The sequence below is a fragment of the Gopherus evgoodei genome, chromosome 2 (genome assembly GCF_007399415.2).
Source record: "Gopherus evgoodei ecotype Sinaloan lineage chromosome 2, rGopEvg1_v1.p, whole genome shotgun sequence".
Classification (NCBI taxonomy): Eukaryota; Metazoa; Chordata; order Testudines; family Testudinidae; genus Gopherus; species Gopherus evgoodei.
This window is the reverse complement of record NC_044323.1, coordinates 237,142,401-237,159,460: the sequence shown is the minus strand read 5'-3', so window position 1 is coordinate 237,159,460 and position 17,060 is coordinate 237,142,401. Positions and strand designations below refer to the sequence as shown.

At 40.2% G+C, this 17,060-nt stretch overlaps 1 protein-coding gene across 3 annotated transcripts in view; it reads right to left on the bottom strand.

Annotated features, from left to right (window-relative positions):
• The window catches only part of SULF1 (sulfatase 1), a 175,083-nt gene that overhangs the window by 19,051 nt on the left and 138,972 nt on the right, over positions 1–17,060 (bottom strand). For all 3 annotated transcript variants that reach the window (XM_030553246.1, XM_030553245.1, XM_030553247.1), the window contains 8 exons: positions 15,013–15,229; positions 9,696–9,951; positions 7,821–7,917; positions 7,637–7,731; positions 7,075–7,140; positions 6,373–6,545; positions 823–965; positions 607–730 (listed from right to left, as the gene is read on the bottom strand). In XM_030553246.1, coding sequence (XP_030409106.1) covers positions 607–730; positions 823–965; positions 6,373–6,545; positions 7,075–7,140; positions 7,637–7,731; positions 7,821–7,917; positions 9,696–9,951; positions 15,013–15,229 — 1,171 coding nt within the window. The remainder of the gene's footprint in view (positions 1–606; positions 731–822; positions 966–6,372; positions 6,546–7,074; positions 7,141–7,636; positions 7,732–7,820; positions 7,918–9,695; positions 9,952–15,012; positions 15,230–17,060) is intronic.

Genomic DNA, 17,060 nt, shown 5'->3' with positions numbered 1-17,060 from the left:
AATATTCCTGTAAACGCACACTTTAAGGTCACCCAAAATGAAGTGCAACAAATTCCAGATAAGTGATGTATAAATATCACAATTTTTTTTAAAATTCAAGAATATTTGTAAAGGACTGCTCATATCTTGCTCTCCTTAAAAACAGAGGGGACATCTGTTCATTAAAAGTCTGCAACATTCATTCTCGGTTCCAATGTAGAGTTTGCAGTTCATCACTCCTTGGTGGGGATGCTATTGGGAAGCAAAGACTAACAAAATTAATCCTGTAGGCGAGAATGGAAACAAAGTCCTACAAAGCTATCTAGAGTGTAATTATGCAGCATTAGAATGTTCTTCTATTATTTTTTAGTGTAATGGCTTGGTCACCTTCCTGCCCAGTACTTAGTAATGTCCCTGTATAGTAACCCTACATATCTGCAGTGAAACATATCTGCAATGGACTAATAATGCTGTATGCACAATTAACCGCAAGGTTTTCAGAGCGAGAGAGAGAGAGAGAGAGAGAAAGAGAGAGGTAATTGATCCACTTAGTAATTGAGAAAATAAAAGACACCCTAATAAAAACATACATGAATAGTGCCATCTTTCAGATTTTTTCTTTTTCACCTGTTTCAAGTCCCTTAGGTCGTGGATTGCACTGCTTGTAACCTTGACAACTTCTCAATTCCATTAGCTGTATATGTAATTGATTCAAAATGCCTCTTTCCACTGTGTGTACTGTATTTGTCAGCTGGACATCAGAAAAAAAGAAATATTTGTTAACAAGAGTGCAAACATACAGAATATTAGTGCTGAAGAGTTTGTAACATAGAATTGGTTTACCTGATAGGGATCAGTGTTCATATCAAAATATTCCAAGAATCCGGTTGCAAATTCACAGAAGAGAAAATTGTGTGTCTCATTAATTGTTCGCAAACACCAGTAGGTGTTGTTGTTTGAACTTGTGCAAGCACAGAAAGACCCCACTATAATTGGGAGAAAATGATTAGCTTTAGATATAAAATAATAAACATTGCACTTCTTTAGTAAAACTTTTATTGATTTTAATTGTTTTACTTTATTTTTCTGATAAGTTCTTTAGTTTTAAAAATAAACCATTAAATTCTATTCAGAAATACAAATATTTCCTAAGTTATTTAAATACAAAAACATATATGAAAACTCATATGCGTTTTAAATAACAGGAGACATGAAATCCTGTGGATAAGAGGCAAAATTCTGCCCCGACTGACACATTATGTAAATCTGACTTCTCTGGGGTGAACAGGATGTAAGCCTTAAAGAAAAAAGTTCTTGTCCTCAGTTGCTCATGCAGAATGAAATTCAATGGAGCTGCTTAGTATACAAGTCAGGGTAAAATTTGCACCCATGTTCTAAAAGTAACCTTAATCTCATTGAACATATAGGATGCATGTGTCACAGCCAATTCCACCCACTTGGTGCTATTCTGCACTCCTCTAGAAGCTAGTGAGAGCTATCTGTATGTTGTCAGTGCTGTTGCTTGAGCTCCATTTGTTAGGGAGTATACATGATGAGAGGGAGAGGTAATGTGGCAGGCAGGACAGAAGGAGGTACATTATGGAGACCGAAGAGAGGGGAGGAAATTGAAATGTGAAGATGGGTTTGGATTGTACGTAGAAGCTGGCAGGGGATGTTGCAGTGTGGCACTGGAGGAAGGGATTTGGAAGAGTTGCTGGGGGCCACTATGAAGCAAGAGGAGCAGAGTAACAGAGCGGGAGGGCAGAAAGGAAAGAGGCAGGGCTAGCAAGCAGGAGTGAAGTGGCACTAGTAGGAAGAATGAAGGCCTGGAGGAGCAGTGATGAAGGTGATGCACACCATCGTGGAAACCCCCAGGAGGACGCTGGTAAGCGCCATCAAAAAGTTTTCAGCATCACTGACACACAACCCTCTGAGGTGAGTGGAACCAGCACACAAATATGATGGTTTACCAGAATGAGAGGTTTAAATCATATTATATTTAACAGCATAACTACTAACCTAAAATATTATATATGTGAAATGTCTGATTTAAGGTTACAATGATACTCTTAATGTTTATCTTTTCCTGATTTCAGAGCATTTAAAATCAAAACCTTAAAATTAGCATTAACTAACTTTTGTATTCAGTTTCCCTGGTTTTTTTATTTGTTTGATGAAAAGAGAAGAAAAACATCAATCAACTACTTTGGGTTAAAACCAGAAGTCCTTACTCAATTTATGCTAAATTCTTACCCCATCAAAACTCTCAGTGCAGTTTTGTATTACAAATGTGCAAAATATCACTACAAATGTAAAACCCAATTTTCATATTTCCACAGTTTGCAATATGCGTCTTTAGCAAACTGGCCTGAAGACTAAGGGCAGAACCTCAGCTGTTAATGGAACTATGACAATTTCTACCAGCTATATATCTGTCCCTAGATCTCAGTGAGATCTAGTCACCTGACAATTTTCAGCTTCTACAGAACAGCTATTCCTAAGTTATATATGTGCAAAAACACCTAAAAATTGTGGAAAAGAATGAACAAACAATCCCCTTTGTTCTGTAATCAAACCTTGAAACTTTCAGCCTCAAGCAGAGTTTATCAGACAGTTACTCACAACTGAAAAACAAGGGTTTATAATGGAAATCCTGTAGATACCTTAAATGTAATGTTTGCTATAGTACTAGCCCAGATAAAAATTAAGTGGACTATCAATAAATTCTTTTGCTTCAAGTCAGGAGATGATCCCTAAGAGCTGGGGGAAAAATCTTCCTTCCTCCTGCCAAATTTTGGCATAACATTAACTATTGTGAAGATTATGATAGTTCAGGGGTCAGCAACCTTTCAGAAGTGCTGTGCCGAGTCTTCATTTATTCACTCTAATTTAAGGTCTCGTGTGCCATTGTGGAAGTACAGAAAGAACTGACAGGGATTTGTAAGGGATCTTAATGCATGACAGTCTTTGTTAGCAAGAGTTAGGCTAACTGTAACCCCAATAACGCGAGATTTGTAGAAGCAAGCATTGTGTGAGGTGAGTGGAAAAGAACTGTGTGAGAAGTTGTTTTTCGACCTTGTGTAGATAATACGAAACGTAGACTGGAGTCTCTTAAGTGAGAAAAACAAGATATCAGGATGACCTATGTATAAACAAAATGCAGCTGTTGCTTATTATTGTCTGTAACAAAAGTATAAATGCTGCTGTAATTGTTTACCTGTTGAGAGACCTGTCTAGGAAGGGGAGACCCTATGTCCTAGCGCACTCTCTCCCTGCTGTAGCTGCTAACAGAATAAAGTATCTGACTCTGCTGCACCCAAACAAAAAGTGAGAACCGAGTTTTTCTCCATCAATTTGGGGGCTCGTCCGGGATGGCAACGCCTACTGAAACACAGGCAGCTGCTATGGATCATTCCCCTTCGAACCCCATGGCGCCACAAGAGAGGTATGAGACCTTTTGAAATCTCTGTTGGGGTATTGGAGGAGGACTGTCCCTGGGGCCTTCTGTCCCTGTTGGGCTTAGCCATCTGAACTTACTGACCGTGCAGCAAGATCAGATGCAGAGTGGTATTGGGGAACGGTTTTGCCACCCCCAGCAAGGTTAGGTTGAAGCAGTACTGGGGAACTGCTTGATTGGCCAACAAGGTTAATGCATAGGGAAATGCATTAGGTAATGCATAGGGAAATGCATTAGGTATGCACCGGCGCTGAGGGGTTTTTACCTTCTCAAGAGGGGTTGTTATACCGCCTCATGGTATTGGGTCAGGACGTAAGGTACAGATGCACCATGGTATATGGAAATAAAGGCCTTGGTGTGTGTGTGTGTGTGTGTGTGTGTGTACACCAGTGTGAGTGACTGTTACCGGAAGATGCCCAGAGTACCCTGCGAAGTGAAAGCTCATGACCAAGACTACTCTAATGCAAGCCCGGTAACTAGTGGATCTTTAGGAGATCCGACCCACGGTGGGCTAACTCGCCTGGCATCATCCGGCGAGGAAGCTACCTGGGTCTAGGAGCGTGTGAACCCATCTTCCCTCCCCCTTTCCTTTCCGTGTGAGCTACTGATAGTCTGATCATCTCACTGGACGCAATCAGAGTAAGTGGTGCCGTCTCCCTGAGACTAGCCAAAGCTCTTTGCTGAAGGGAGATGTAGGAGGGTCATGGCCATCCTTGTTAGCCTCTCCTGTGTGAGTACCCTGTAGGGAGAGATCCTTAGTTTATGTGCTGCTAGCGCGGACAGGGCATCCTCCCTGTGTGTGTGAGTGGAAAATGGGTGGGAGACAGTCTAAACATTCCACTTCACCCCCTAAGGGTACCCCAGCATATTTCATGTACTTACATTATGGTCCAACAACCTGCAGGTATTTAGACAATTGGAATCTTTACATGCGTGAAAATCCATCTAAACAATGCCCACTAGAAAGTACCTTCTATCTAGATAAGATCATACATCCAGAGGAGCTTTTAATCATAAAAAAGCCTCTGATACAGTGTGAGCAATTTGTCTTTTGAGGAAAGGAATGGGTTAATTTGAAATTCAGCATGGCCCAGAGATAAAGAGAAAGCTGCTCTGCGTTCAAGGCCAAGAATCAACGCAGACTATGCTAAGTACAAAGAAAAACTGCTTTCGGCCCCAGCTGGCTGTGAAAAAAATATAGACAGATGCAAACCAAAGGCAGTACAGAACTGAGATTACAGCTGCAAAGCTTAACTGTCCAGTGAGATCCAACAGTGTGCCTTTGCGACCTTGGAGCTAGTGTGGCTTGGTGACACTGGAGAAGCCACAGGCAGCCAACCTGGACTGGAATCTCTGAAAGAGACACCACAGGAGATCCCAAGGTGTAAAAGAACACCCTTCCCAAGAGCGAAAGCATGTTGGAAATTCTGGACAAGCTGTATACAGGATAATCTCCCGTCCACCTCTCCCCCTTCTCTGAACTTTATACATAGACGTGGCCAGTCTGGACATGTGTGAGTATGAAAATGGCTTAGGGCTTGGGACATTAATGTTTTCCTGAATGATGTGGGAGCGATCCCAACACTCTCTGTTGTTGTTTTATTATTTTATTAATGAAGCTTTAAAATTCAGTTATATGGTGTGTCTTCTTTATCTTCCCCCAACGATCCTGTAGTGTCAGCCTGATCACTTGACATGAGGGATAGATTGGTAACAGAAATTTGTCACAGTGTGGTGAGCAATTGAGAATGGGGGAGCCCTGCAGAATTTACATCATCTATTTGTTTTATCCTTGTTATTTTATGTTTGCTTTGCTTGGTACTGTTGGTGTTATATGTTGAGGACTGCATGATTAAAAGTGTGCCCACTCTCAGCCGCAGGAAGTCTGAGAACTGGAGAGGGGTTTAGCATTCCTCTCTCCACCCTGGTTGATGGGGGAAGGTGGCAGGTGGATCTACCCCCAGTCGTAGCAGGACTGGGCAATAGAGTCAGTTCTTTCTGTTCTTCCACACCAGTAATACATGGTAATGTTTTTAGAAGGTCTCTTTCGATAAGTCTATAATATATAACTAAACTCTTGTTGTATGTAAAGTAAATAAGGTTCTTAAAATGTTTAAGAAGTTTCATTTAAAATTAAATTAAAATGCGGAGCCCCCCGGACTGGTGGTCAGGACCCGGGTAGGTGAGTGCCCCTGAAAATCAGCTTGCATGATGCCTTCGGCACGCTTGCCATAGGCTGCCTACCCCTGTGATAGTTTTTGGGTCTCCCCTTATTCACAAAGACATGATACCAGATTTTATGGTTTTGTCTCGTTGAGTCTGATAATTATTATGTTCTCAATAAACTTAACACTAAATTCAGCTAATTAAATTCTGTCCTGATAGACTCCTCATGTAACTCCTATTCAGATCAAGAGGGTTGCATGGGTGTAAATGACAGCAAAATGGGAGCTACTGTATTCATCCTCACTCTACTGCACTTTAACAAAGTGAGAAGTCATTTACCAGGATTTAACAAGCAGTATTATATGGGTAGGTGGGAAAATAAATGTGCATATACACGGGAAAGAATGGAACTTTTTTTTTCTTTTCAGGATCACAGAACAGCATAATTAGAAGTCCTCTGAAATATTTAGACATCTTGATTTACAAGAAGAGGAACAAAAACAAATAGATGGTAATAAATAAGCACAGGAACATCTTAATTGAGGCCTCTAGGTATTTATATTGCAGTGTAAATAAATAATAACTACAAGTGCAGCTCTTCATTAATTTCTTTACATGGCAATTACCACTTTGTGTGCATTTTGTGTCAGGAGCGTGAGCACCTGCTTTCCAAAATAATGCCCTCGTTGACTGTCCTATCTGGAAATTATCACATGAGACAGGAGGATGAACCTCATTAAAGTCTGCAGGTGGAGATAAGGAATACTCACAGTTCCAGAGCGGTGCTGTCTGCCAGTGGTTATTATCATGGGTAAAACACGTAAGTCCAGGAAGGCTGCATTCATCTCCTTTCTTCTGGCGCCTCTTTCCCTTTCTCTCCTTCTTTCTCCTGCGGTTCTCTTTGAATAGCTGAAGTTTGCTGTCCACTTCCTGTGCTGCTTCTCTGTTCAGAGGGGAAGCAATTTGTAGTTCACATAGACTAATTTCTAATCGTTTGACAAGGGCTTTAACAATTATGTCTATTTAAGTTTTTAAAAGTCTGAATGCTCAAAACTATGTACCAGAGAGGGAGCCTAATTAAGGGTGGTCTCTCTCTCTCTCTCTCTCTCCCCCTCGCCCATCTCTTAACATTGTGAGAAGATGCACTCATCACAAGTAAATCGGACAGATGTTGTATCAAGTACAGGAAGTAAAGGTAACAGGACCCAACTAAAGGTCATCAGGTCAGTCAGTCCCAGAATGATTCATTTCAACCATTTCAATGGGATTTGTGCCATTGTTTTTAATTTCCCAGTGCTCGTCCTGAGCTTCAGAAGGTCCAAGTTGGGCAGCTAGTCAAAAGTTGTCACCTTCTGGTACCCACCAGACAACAGCCATTTTGGACTGTGGCTCATCACTGATATTTCACAGTTACTAAGAAGCAAAATAAAACAAGTGCCCAGCTGACAGCAAAGGGAAAAAATGACACTTACTTGAATGGATGAAGGTGGCTCTTCAGTTTCTCTCGGGCCTTCACCCCCTTCTCTTTGTTGTAATAGCTATAGATAATATCAAAAACGTCAGCTTTTCATGACTGGATAAAACTTAATTCATTTCTTCAGTCAAAGCAAAATAGAAGTACACCATCTGTTTTATGTTCTGCACTTAAAACAGATACCATTATTGTTTTAGTTGAACGTACAGTCTGTTTTATTTCACTAGCAGGAATGACTTGTATGAGCACATACTATATCAAAATGATTAATGGAGATGGGTCAAAATATATAACCAGAATCCAAACACACCTAATGCTAAAATACAGATCTGGATCTTAATTCATTCATGCTGGCTCCTACCTGTAGGATGAGTTAAAGCAAAATCCTGGATTCAAATTTTGAGGAATTTAGGCTCTGGATCCAAACTCTGCAGCTTGAATCCATATCTGGATATTAAGCTTACAGTAGCCAATGTTAAATCTTTCCCACTGTATAAAAGCTCATGAGTTAATAAAGTAAATCAGTGAGAAAAACAGTGCTGCAGGTAAATTTTTCTTACCTCTGTTTGCTACAATCACATTCATCAGGTTTTCTTCTTTTTAGGTGTCCTCTCACTTCCCTTAAATTCTTAATTTTATCCTGCAGAGCTTCAATCTGCAAAGCACATTTATATGCAGAGTTACACTGTGATGGCATCAGAGTTTAGAATCTTTATTAAGAATAGATTTTGAAATCCTTCTAACCTCCTTATCAATGTAGGCCTTATGGTCCTTCCAGGCTCTGGATGATTGGTATAGTTCCCTCTCACAGTGAATGGTGTCATTTGGAAGAATAAAACACCTACAGATGCAAATATATTGGGAACCATTTAGCGAACAGTGGAGAGAGATCAATAACTTTCCTTATGTCCATCTGCCACTTTCCCTTCTTCCAACGTCTCTTCCTGTCCTCTCCTCCCCATAAAGTTTTCCAGTTGTAGTCCGCCCTCTGGTAAGTAATAAAATAGACCAGGAGCGGCCAAACTTACTGACCCTCTGAGCAGCAGACTACAGTCTTTGGAAGTTTAAGAGCAGGGCGCACCTTGGAGCTTCTCCCTGGAGGCAGGGTAGTGGGGCTAGGGGCTAAAGCCCCGAGCCCTAGCAGGAGCCTCCTGTGGGGCTGAAGTCTCTAGACCCCCACTCCCTGATGGGCAGAAACCCTGCGCTCCCTCTCCCCCAGTCTGGTAGGTGAGGAATGGGAGGGATTCTCGAGGAGGGGGCAGTTCGTGAGTGGACTTTAACTGTAAAAGAGCCACATGTGGCTCAGGTGCCGTGATTTGGCTGCCCCTGATTTAGATTCAACAATAGCAGCCAGGGACGTGTGTTGGTTTAGTAGTCCCAAATAATTGCCTCCAAAAGTATCTGTAACTATGAACAAAATAAATGGAGTAAAGACAGCTATTCAGAATGATGGTTCTAGCAAGAGAAAACAACAGTGAGACAGACTTAGCTGAGAATATCCAGTGTTGCTGTAACTGTGTTGGTCCCAGGATGTTAGAGAAAGACAAGGTGGGTGAGGTAATATCCTTTATTGGACCAACTTCTCTTGGTGACTGAGACTAGCTCTCGAGCTACACAGAGACTTCTTCAGGTGTTCAACAAAAGTTGGTCCAATAAAAGATTTCCCCTCCCCCACCTTGTCTCTTTAACTGAGAACAGACTGAGAGAGAAACATCTGCATACTGTTTTCCCAAAGTTTCCCTTACTGATGTTCTCACACAACTTCCATAACTGTGCATTTCTGAGACTCTGTGGATACATCCTTCACCTGCCCTGCTTCAATTTGACTCCCTTATGTCTCTGTTCCAGAAGAAAATGGAAAGTCATGGACCCATAGGAGTTAGAGGTGTACAGAGTCTCCTATTCCAACCCCTTCATTGCAAGTGAGTTGTTAATTATAGAGCTGGTTGGAAATTTTCTGATAAAACATTCTTTCACTGGAAAGTGTTGATTGGTTTAACCCAAAACTGTTTGTGGAAAAGAGTCAGTTCTGATGAATCTCCAGATTTGAAAAACTTTTGAAAAAATGTTTTGTTTTCTAGTTTGGAAATATTAGTTAATTTATAGTAAAAAGGTTAAAAAATATAGATTGTCAAAATTGAAACGAACCATTATGAAATTATCTAAATGAAATGTTTTGATTGACCTGGTCCTTTTATTTGGATTATTGGTTTGCAAATTTTTTTGAGATTTTCACTTTTTGTTCTGGTTTGAGATGGGAAATTTTTAAAAATCTCAAAAACTCTTGCAAGATGTGAGAACTATTTGCAGTCCATCTCTGCTCAGTTGTACATAGGTTTAATTTGAGTCTCTGGTGTCAAGTCTGTACATTAATACAAACAGCCAGGAAAGTTGGAATCACTAGACCCAATTCTGCCCTCACTTACAGAGGTACAATTTATCCCATTGGCTTGACCTGTGTAAGAGCGGGCAAAATTATAAAATCATTCTTTTATTATATTATTGTGTTGTGTTATAGAAACTGTAAAATACTGAAAAGCAAAAAGATAGGGATAAAGAAGAAAATGCAAAATGTGGGAGAAAATTTACTTTAAGAAAAACGATATAAAGCATTCATACTTGTGTGTCACTCTGACGGAATCAGGTTGGCCAACAGCATTGGTGCCATCAGCTATCATTTCTTCTTCTTCACCACCACCACCATCATCACTGTCTTCTGAATCCTCTTCATTTTCAGTGTCATGACGCTTACTAATACTTTTGGACTGCGACACTTGTAGTTCCTCCTCCTCCAGGTTTATGTCAAATATTTCACCTTCAAATTCCACAGACAAGGACCGAGTTTGGCGAGTATGAACAAATCGGGGTTTGTATTCTGCATCAGAAGAGGAAAACATATTCATGCTTATAGATACACAAAAACAGGGAACAAATTTCAAAGGGCAAGAAGGATGTACTTGTAACAAGGCACAAACTTGGAGATCACAGATATATTTCTGGCTTTGCAAAGACTTCCTTGATGATCTTTGGCAAATTAAGGTCCAAATTTGAAGAGGTGGCCTTTTATTTTGGGTGCTGTAATTTTTATGCACTCAACTTTATACATCCAGGGCCTGATTTTCAGACATGTTGAGCAACCAAATCTGCAACTGAAATCAGTGGGAACTGTGGGAGCTCAGTACCTCTGAGAATCAGGGTGTAGGGGTCCAAAATCACTTGTTTAAGAGATGGCAGCACTTTTTCCTTTCAAAGTTAGATATTAAAAGGACAAGATTCAGTTACATAGCCAAGATGGCTTTTCAAGGTATAAGCATATCATGGCTCTCTGATATTTTGCTGCATTGCAGAGCTAGAAATGACAAGATTTTCCCACTCCCATGGGGATCCAGCACTCATTTCTACCCCTGTGAGGGCCTGAGACTCCGGACACAGAAATGTCAAAACTTTAACTATAGAAGTATATAGAAATACAGAAGTTTTTATGAGCTGCTGCAAGTCCTGTACAGGTGGACTCATGGTAACTAAGACACCTGGCTTTAAAGATAGAGATATTAAAAAAAAAGTCCCATATAACATGTTAAATACCTTCTAAAACATTGTTAAGGTGTTTTGGTTTGGTTAGTTTTTTACTCCCTGTGGCCGCAGTTTGCCATTCCCAGCCAATGGAAGCTGCGGGAAGTGGTGCCACTTCCCGCAGTTCCCATTGGCTGGGAATGGTGAACTGTGGTCACATGGAGCTGAGGGGCTCCATGCCTGTGAACGCTCCAGGTAAACAAAATATCCCGACCTGCCAGCGGCTTACCCTGATGGGCCAGGAGCCAAAGTTTTCAAACCCCTGAAATATAGGGTCAGCTTATGAAAGGGTCAAACAGTTTTTGCTATTTTTACCTATCCATCTTGGGGGGTTGGCTTATAAACGAAAGGCGCTAATGAACGAGTATATACGGTATGTTAAAAGTCCAGTCCTGGTGTGTTATGGGATGAGATGCAATGGGTAAAATATTTCAACACTCAAAATCTATGTGTGATATGCAACACTCTATGTAAAATGACTATTGTTATTAAAAGTTCTCAGTTAATTTGTAGTATAACAGAGGATGCAATGATTCCTGGAGAGTTCTGAAAAGGTATGGAATGACAGATATTGCAGATCATATCACAGGCTTTCTGTTAGTTTCTCTGAGACAACTGCACAGAACCTCTCTGCAATAATCTTTTGGAAGCATTGATAGTGAGCCTTATTTAGCATTTTTTTCAAATGACATAATCCTCCTAAACTGTTTCAGTGGATACCTGCTGTCAGCTCTAAAAAAGTGTCCTACTCAGTCAGTGAAGAAGTACACCTTTCAGAAGAGAAAACCAGTTACAAAGTCTCTCTGATGTAAAAACCTATTGTTTATAGCGAAGGAATAGGCAAAGATTTGCAGGGTGAACTGAAACAGACACTTACAAAGCTACAAACTCCTCCCATGCTCTTTATTAAGCAAATGATTGATATGGAAAATTTGGAAAATATTCCAATCTTATTACTAGGTAGTCTGAAAAACTGAAGCCTGAGCTGCCCTTACACTGTGCCCCACGATCACCAGGCCCTTCAGATTGTATGTTGCTTGGATGGAACTCAGAGGGGATTTGAAGAAAGAGGTTAGCTTGGGACAGGGGATGAAGAAATGCTCCTTTCTGTAGTGCCAGAGCTTGTTCTACTCACAAATTTCCATACAGATACAGGGAGGCAATAAAGCTCACAGCTCAATGCTTCCACTGGGTCCACTTCATGGCTGTTACTGAGCGGCCAATGGCAGCACAGCGCCTGATGGAAGGGGCACCAGCAGAATAGAAGCAATCTCTGCAGTACAACTCCTAGCTTGGCTGTCTCTATAGAAAGGCTCCTGGTTCTCAGAAATCGGAAACGGCACTGACTTCAAAACTTGTGCAGTTCTGACTCCCTAAATCCCAAGTTCTCCTAACAGAGGATGGTTGAAGGAAACTTCACAAATTGGATCTCAGAGAGATTTTGCCCTGACCTGGCCCCTCTTGGTGTTTTTCTGTGCGAAGATGTGAGGTAACCTCAGGTCTGAATTGGAAATAATCACATTTCCAGACTCTTGCCAGCTTTGTTTATTAGTGGAAAAAAAGAGGAGATAAAGTGAAAAATGAGGCAAAATAATTTTCATGCATAGGAAGACAACCTGTAAGTCGCAGGAAAGGACTGCAACAACTATTGCTATAGAGATAGCTGGAAAGCCAAGGATTTGTACTGTAACAAATCCATGGGCCTTCTAGGGCTTCACAGCTGTCACTATGGCCAATTGTAACTTTACTTTGAAAGTGGGGACAGAACTTGGATCTTGCTTCTCCAAAAACAGAGCTTTCCAGGAGACCCTCCAGTAGCTGATTGCTTATGACATACAGATGATTCTGATTTTAGCCAGCAAGACTCAATTCTAATGGAGTTCATTAGAGCATAAAATTATTAAACACAAGAAACTATGTTAATGCAACACTTAGGTTGAACAATTAAGAGACCCCAAAGTCAGGAAATGCCTAAGTTATGGCTGAATGCACAACCTTCTGTCCTCTGAAGAATGTTACAGGCTTTAATTATATCATCACAGGCTATACCTGAAATAATAAAATATAGTATAATTGTTCTGCAACTTCATATACGAGTGCAGTCTCTTGTAATTTTTGTATGCTTACATGGAATTTCATGTAAATTCCATAACCCACAACGCTGTCTAGAATACAGTCTCAGGCTACTTTAACCCAGCTGCTCTTGGCAAGAGTGTGAGAACAGAAAACACACCAAACATGAGAAGTTTAAGCATTTGATGGAAAGTGCCGATCTCAGTGAAGAAACAGAAAATATATTTTTGTTAAGTCCTTTACATGGCTTTTGTAAAGGGAAATCATATCTCACCAATTTATTACAACTCTATGAGGAGGTCAACAAACATGGAGACAAGGGTGATCCAGTGGAGATAGTGTACTTGGACTTTCAGAAAGTTTTTGAGAAGGTTCGTCACCAAAGGCTTTTGAGCAAACTAAGCACTCATAGGATAAGAAGGAACGTCCTTCCATGGATCAGTAACTTGTTAAAAGACAGGAAACAAAGGGTAGGAACAAATGGTCAGTTTTCAGAATGGAGAGAGGAAATAGCAGTGTCCCCTGGGGATCTGCACTGGGAACAGCGTTAAACATTTTCATAAATGATCTGGAAAAAAGGGTGAATAGTGAGGTGGCAAAGTTTGCAAATGATACAAAATGACATAAAATAGTTAAATCCAAAGCTGATTGATAAGAATTACAAAGGGATCTCACAAAACTGGGTGACAGGGAAATAAAATGACCGATGGAATTCAGTGCTGGAAAATATAATCCCAACTATACACACAAAATGATGGGTTCTAAATTAACTGTTACCATTCAAGAAAGAGATCTTGGAGTCAGTGTGGATAGTTCTCTGAAAACATCCACTCAATGTGCAGTAGCAGTCCAAAAAGCTTTTGGATGTTAGGAACCATTAGGAAAGGGATAGATAATAAGACAGTAAATATGATAATGCCACCGTATTAATTCACGGTACAGCCACACCTGGAATACTGAAAGCAGTCCTGGTCACTCCGTCTTAAAAAGGATAATACATTAGAATTGGAAAAGGTACAGGGAAGGGCAACAAAATATGATTAAGGGTATGGAACAGCTTCCATATGAGGAGAGATTAAAAAGACGGGGACGATGCAGTTTAGACAAGAGATGACTAAGGGGTGATAGAGGTCTATAAAATCATGAATGGTGTGGAGAAAGTGAATAAGGAAGTGTTATTTATTCCTTCACATATAGAGGTCTATAAAATCATGAATGGTGTGGAGAAAGTTTTATTTATTTCTTCACATAACACAAGAACTAGTGGTCTCCCATTGAAACTAATAGACAGAAGGTTCAAAGCAAACAAAAGCAAGCACTTCTTCACACAACACACAGTCGCCCTGTGGAACTTGTTGCCGGCGATGTTGTGAAGGCCAAAACTACAATTAAATTCAAAAAAGAATTAGGTAAGTCCATGGAGGATAGGTCCATCAATGGCTATTAGCAAAGATGGTCAGAGATGCAGCTCCATACTCCAGGTGTTCCTAAGTATCTGACTGCCAGATGGGACTGGATGACAGGGACCACTTGGTAATTACCATGTCCTGTTCACGTCCTTTGAAGCATCTGGCATTTACCATTGTTGGAAGACAGGATATGGGGCTAGATGGACAATTGGTCTGATCTAGTATTGTCACTCTTATATTCTTATATTATTTTACACCTTTCATTATTTTTAAAGTAGGTATGTTTTCTCAGTCTTTAACACAGATAATTAAGCATTGGTATTTTAAACCTTGATGGCAGTTTCCCTTTACATCACATTCCACTAGAGGGCACTAGATTCTAACTCATTAAATTACAAGCAGGCTGTTTTATTGGCACTTGAAAACTTCAGCTGAGTAGGCTTTCACTTTGACAGTAATAAGAATGCTTTAATGTTTGAGACGCAAACATTATATATATTACATATATAAAAAAATAAGTCTACTGCAAATATCTGAACATGTTAACTGAATATTAGTAATGAAAGAAAATGCTTGCTCAGGCTACTACAGTAATTATCTAGATTCTGTAATTTATTCTGCAGGTTTTATCTCCAACCCATACAATAGGTGGCATCAAAACATAATCATTGCTACAAACTGGCCTGAACAATATTGATTATTGTGATAGCTTCTGGTAGCTTTTGATTTTTTTTTAAAGCAGGAATTACTCAAGTACCTACTGCAAACTACATGTGCATTCATCATATATGCAGGTGAAAACAACTCCTTGCTGGTAAAACACCGATCAATTAACCCAATGCCCCCTTTCCTGAGTATCTAAGAGCTCTGAGATCACCTACTTTGGGCACTGGGGTTTCTCATGAACTGTCTTTGATTTTTTCTCTGGGTCCTGCTGGTTCGGTAATCAGCATCTGCACAGATGCATTCTTTGTCTTTATTGCTGTATCCCTGGGAGTGTATGCTTCGCGTTCTCTTTCTGATGGTGAACATGTCGCTGGATCCCTTACACTTGTGAATTCGAAGCTTGCCAGAAGAATCCTCAATGCACTGCCATTTCTGTGAGAGGAAAAATAAAGATGATTTCCCAGTGCAATTCTAAGCTCTGTCTATTTCGGATTCTTTTTGTAGCTCATAACGGGCAATGCCTTTGAAGGCTAAACAATTCTATAAATGAAGATTTGAGGAGAAAAACATTGTAAGGATTAAGTTCACTCACATTCACCTCAAACCATTCTCTTGTCCTAGGAAAACATGAACTTGAATGAAAATAACTGGAAATCTGCATTAAAAAAATACAACCTAGCCAAAAAAGATATATAAATCAAGGGAATCTAGACTAAACACATCCTTGAAAAGAGCAAGTAATAAGTCCTAATTCACTGAGCCACAGAGTACAGCTGCAGGACTGTTTTCACCAACCCTCTCTCCCCCCTTTTTCTTTGAAAATACAAACTTTGTTTCTTTGTTCTGTGACTTGGAGTTTCTAACATGAATCAGGAAAAAAATGTAGATGAGGGAGAAAGACTGAGATCAGGTCAATTAGAGGGCTCTGTGAAAAAGGGACAAATTCTGATTTATGTCAACGCATGAAACTATTAACTCACTCCATTAACAGAGGCCAGAGTCACGACCTGCTTCCTTTAGTGTGTCCACTCAAAATCCTGCAGCCATGGGACACAAACATTGCTCTCTCTATATGTTTTATGTGCAAAGACAGAAGAAAAAGCAAGTGTATTACACCCCCCGTCATGCTCTAAAAAACTGCACCATAGGTGCAGCCAGTATGCCAAACGTGCAGAATAGGTCACATACAGCCTACTGGAGAAAGAAGGGGAAGATCCTTGGGGTAGACTGAGTGTGAGCATGGACATTCTCATCTGGATGCTTCTGCCTTGCTGTTTATACGAGCCTTGAGGGGAAAGCAGTTTGATCTGGAAGGGAATTGCTGAGACCAGCTTTGTACATGTTGTGAGTATCATAGCGAAGAAGAAGGAATGAGAGAAAGCAGAATTCCTTCCAACTGGTCTGCACAATGTCTGTCTGGTTCTAGTGCCAACAGCCCAGAATCCAAGTGGAAGATTCCACCTGGATTTTTGCACAGGGTTCCACTGTTTTCTCACTTGGATATTAGAAAACAGTTGGGCTTTTACTTCCTTTACACACCATATCAGTCTTAAAATGCCATAATCAAGAAAAATATTTAAAACTCTTAGCCCCTGTCTTTTAGGAGACACACAACTACACTGCCAGAGGTTGCCTTATTTTAATCATCTTACCATGGTAAATTTTTATCATGTACAGTTTGCTTAAAACTGTGCTCAAGGGACTGAAAGCTGCCCTGCTATGGACTGGCAGTGCTCTGGACACAGTCAATGGCCAAGTGAATTTATGGAACAATCTATATCAATATAATCCCCTTTATGTCAATATAACTGAAGCTACACAAGGGTCTTGCACTGATTTAACAATATCTGTTTCTAAACTGACAGAGTTTAATCAGTACAAACTGTGTGTAAGCAGGCCCTTCAGTCAAAATGTTCACAAGCTTTAGTACCTAACATTAAATGCCTAAATGCATAGTTAGGTACCTAAATAAAATTGGCCTGATTTTCAAAACATCTTCAGCATCTTAAAAACAACAGAATGAAACAGACCACTTCGGTTAGGTTCTTTGGTAGGCATCTGAGTGTTTAATTCAGTGTCTGAAAATTGTAGCCTTAATACATCTCTATCAGAAAGATGGGGACAATACTGTAAGGATTGATTAGCAGAATCTTATACAGAGCTTTCAATGTTATGATTACTACTAATACACACTCTTGAATCCTTGCATACTAAATACACTGCTAAAGCAGCAAAGAGTCCTGTGGCACCTTACAGACTAACA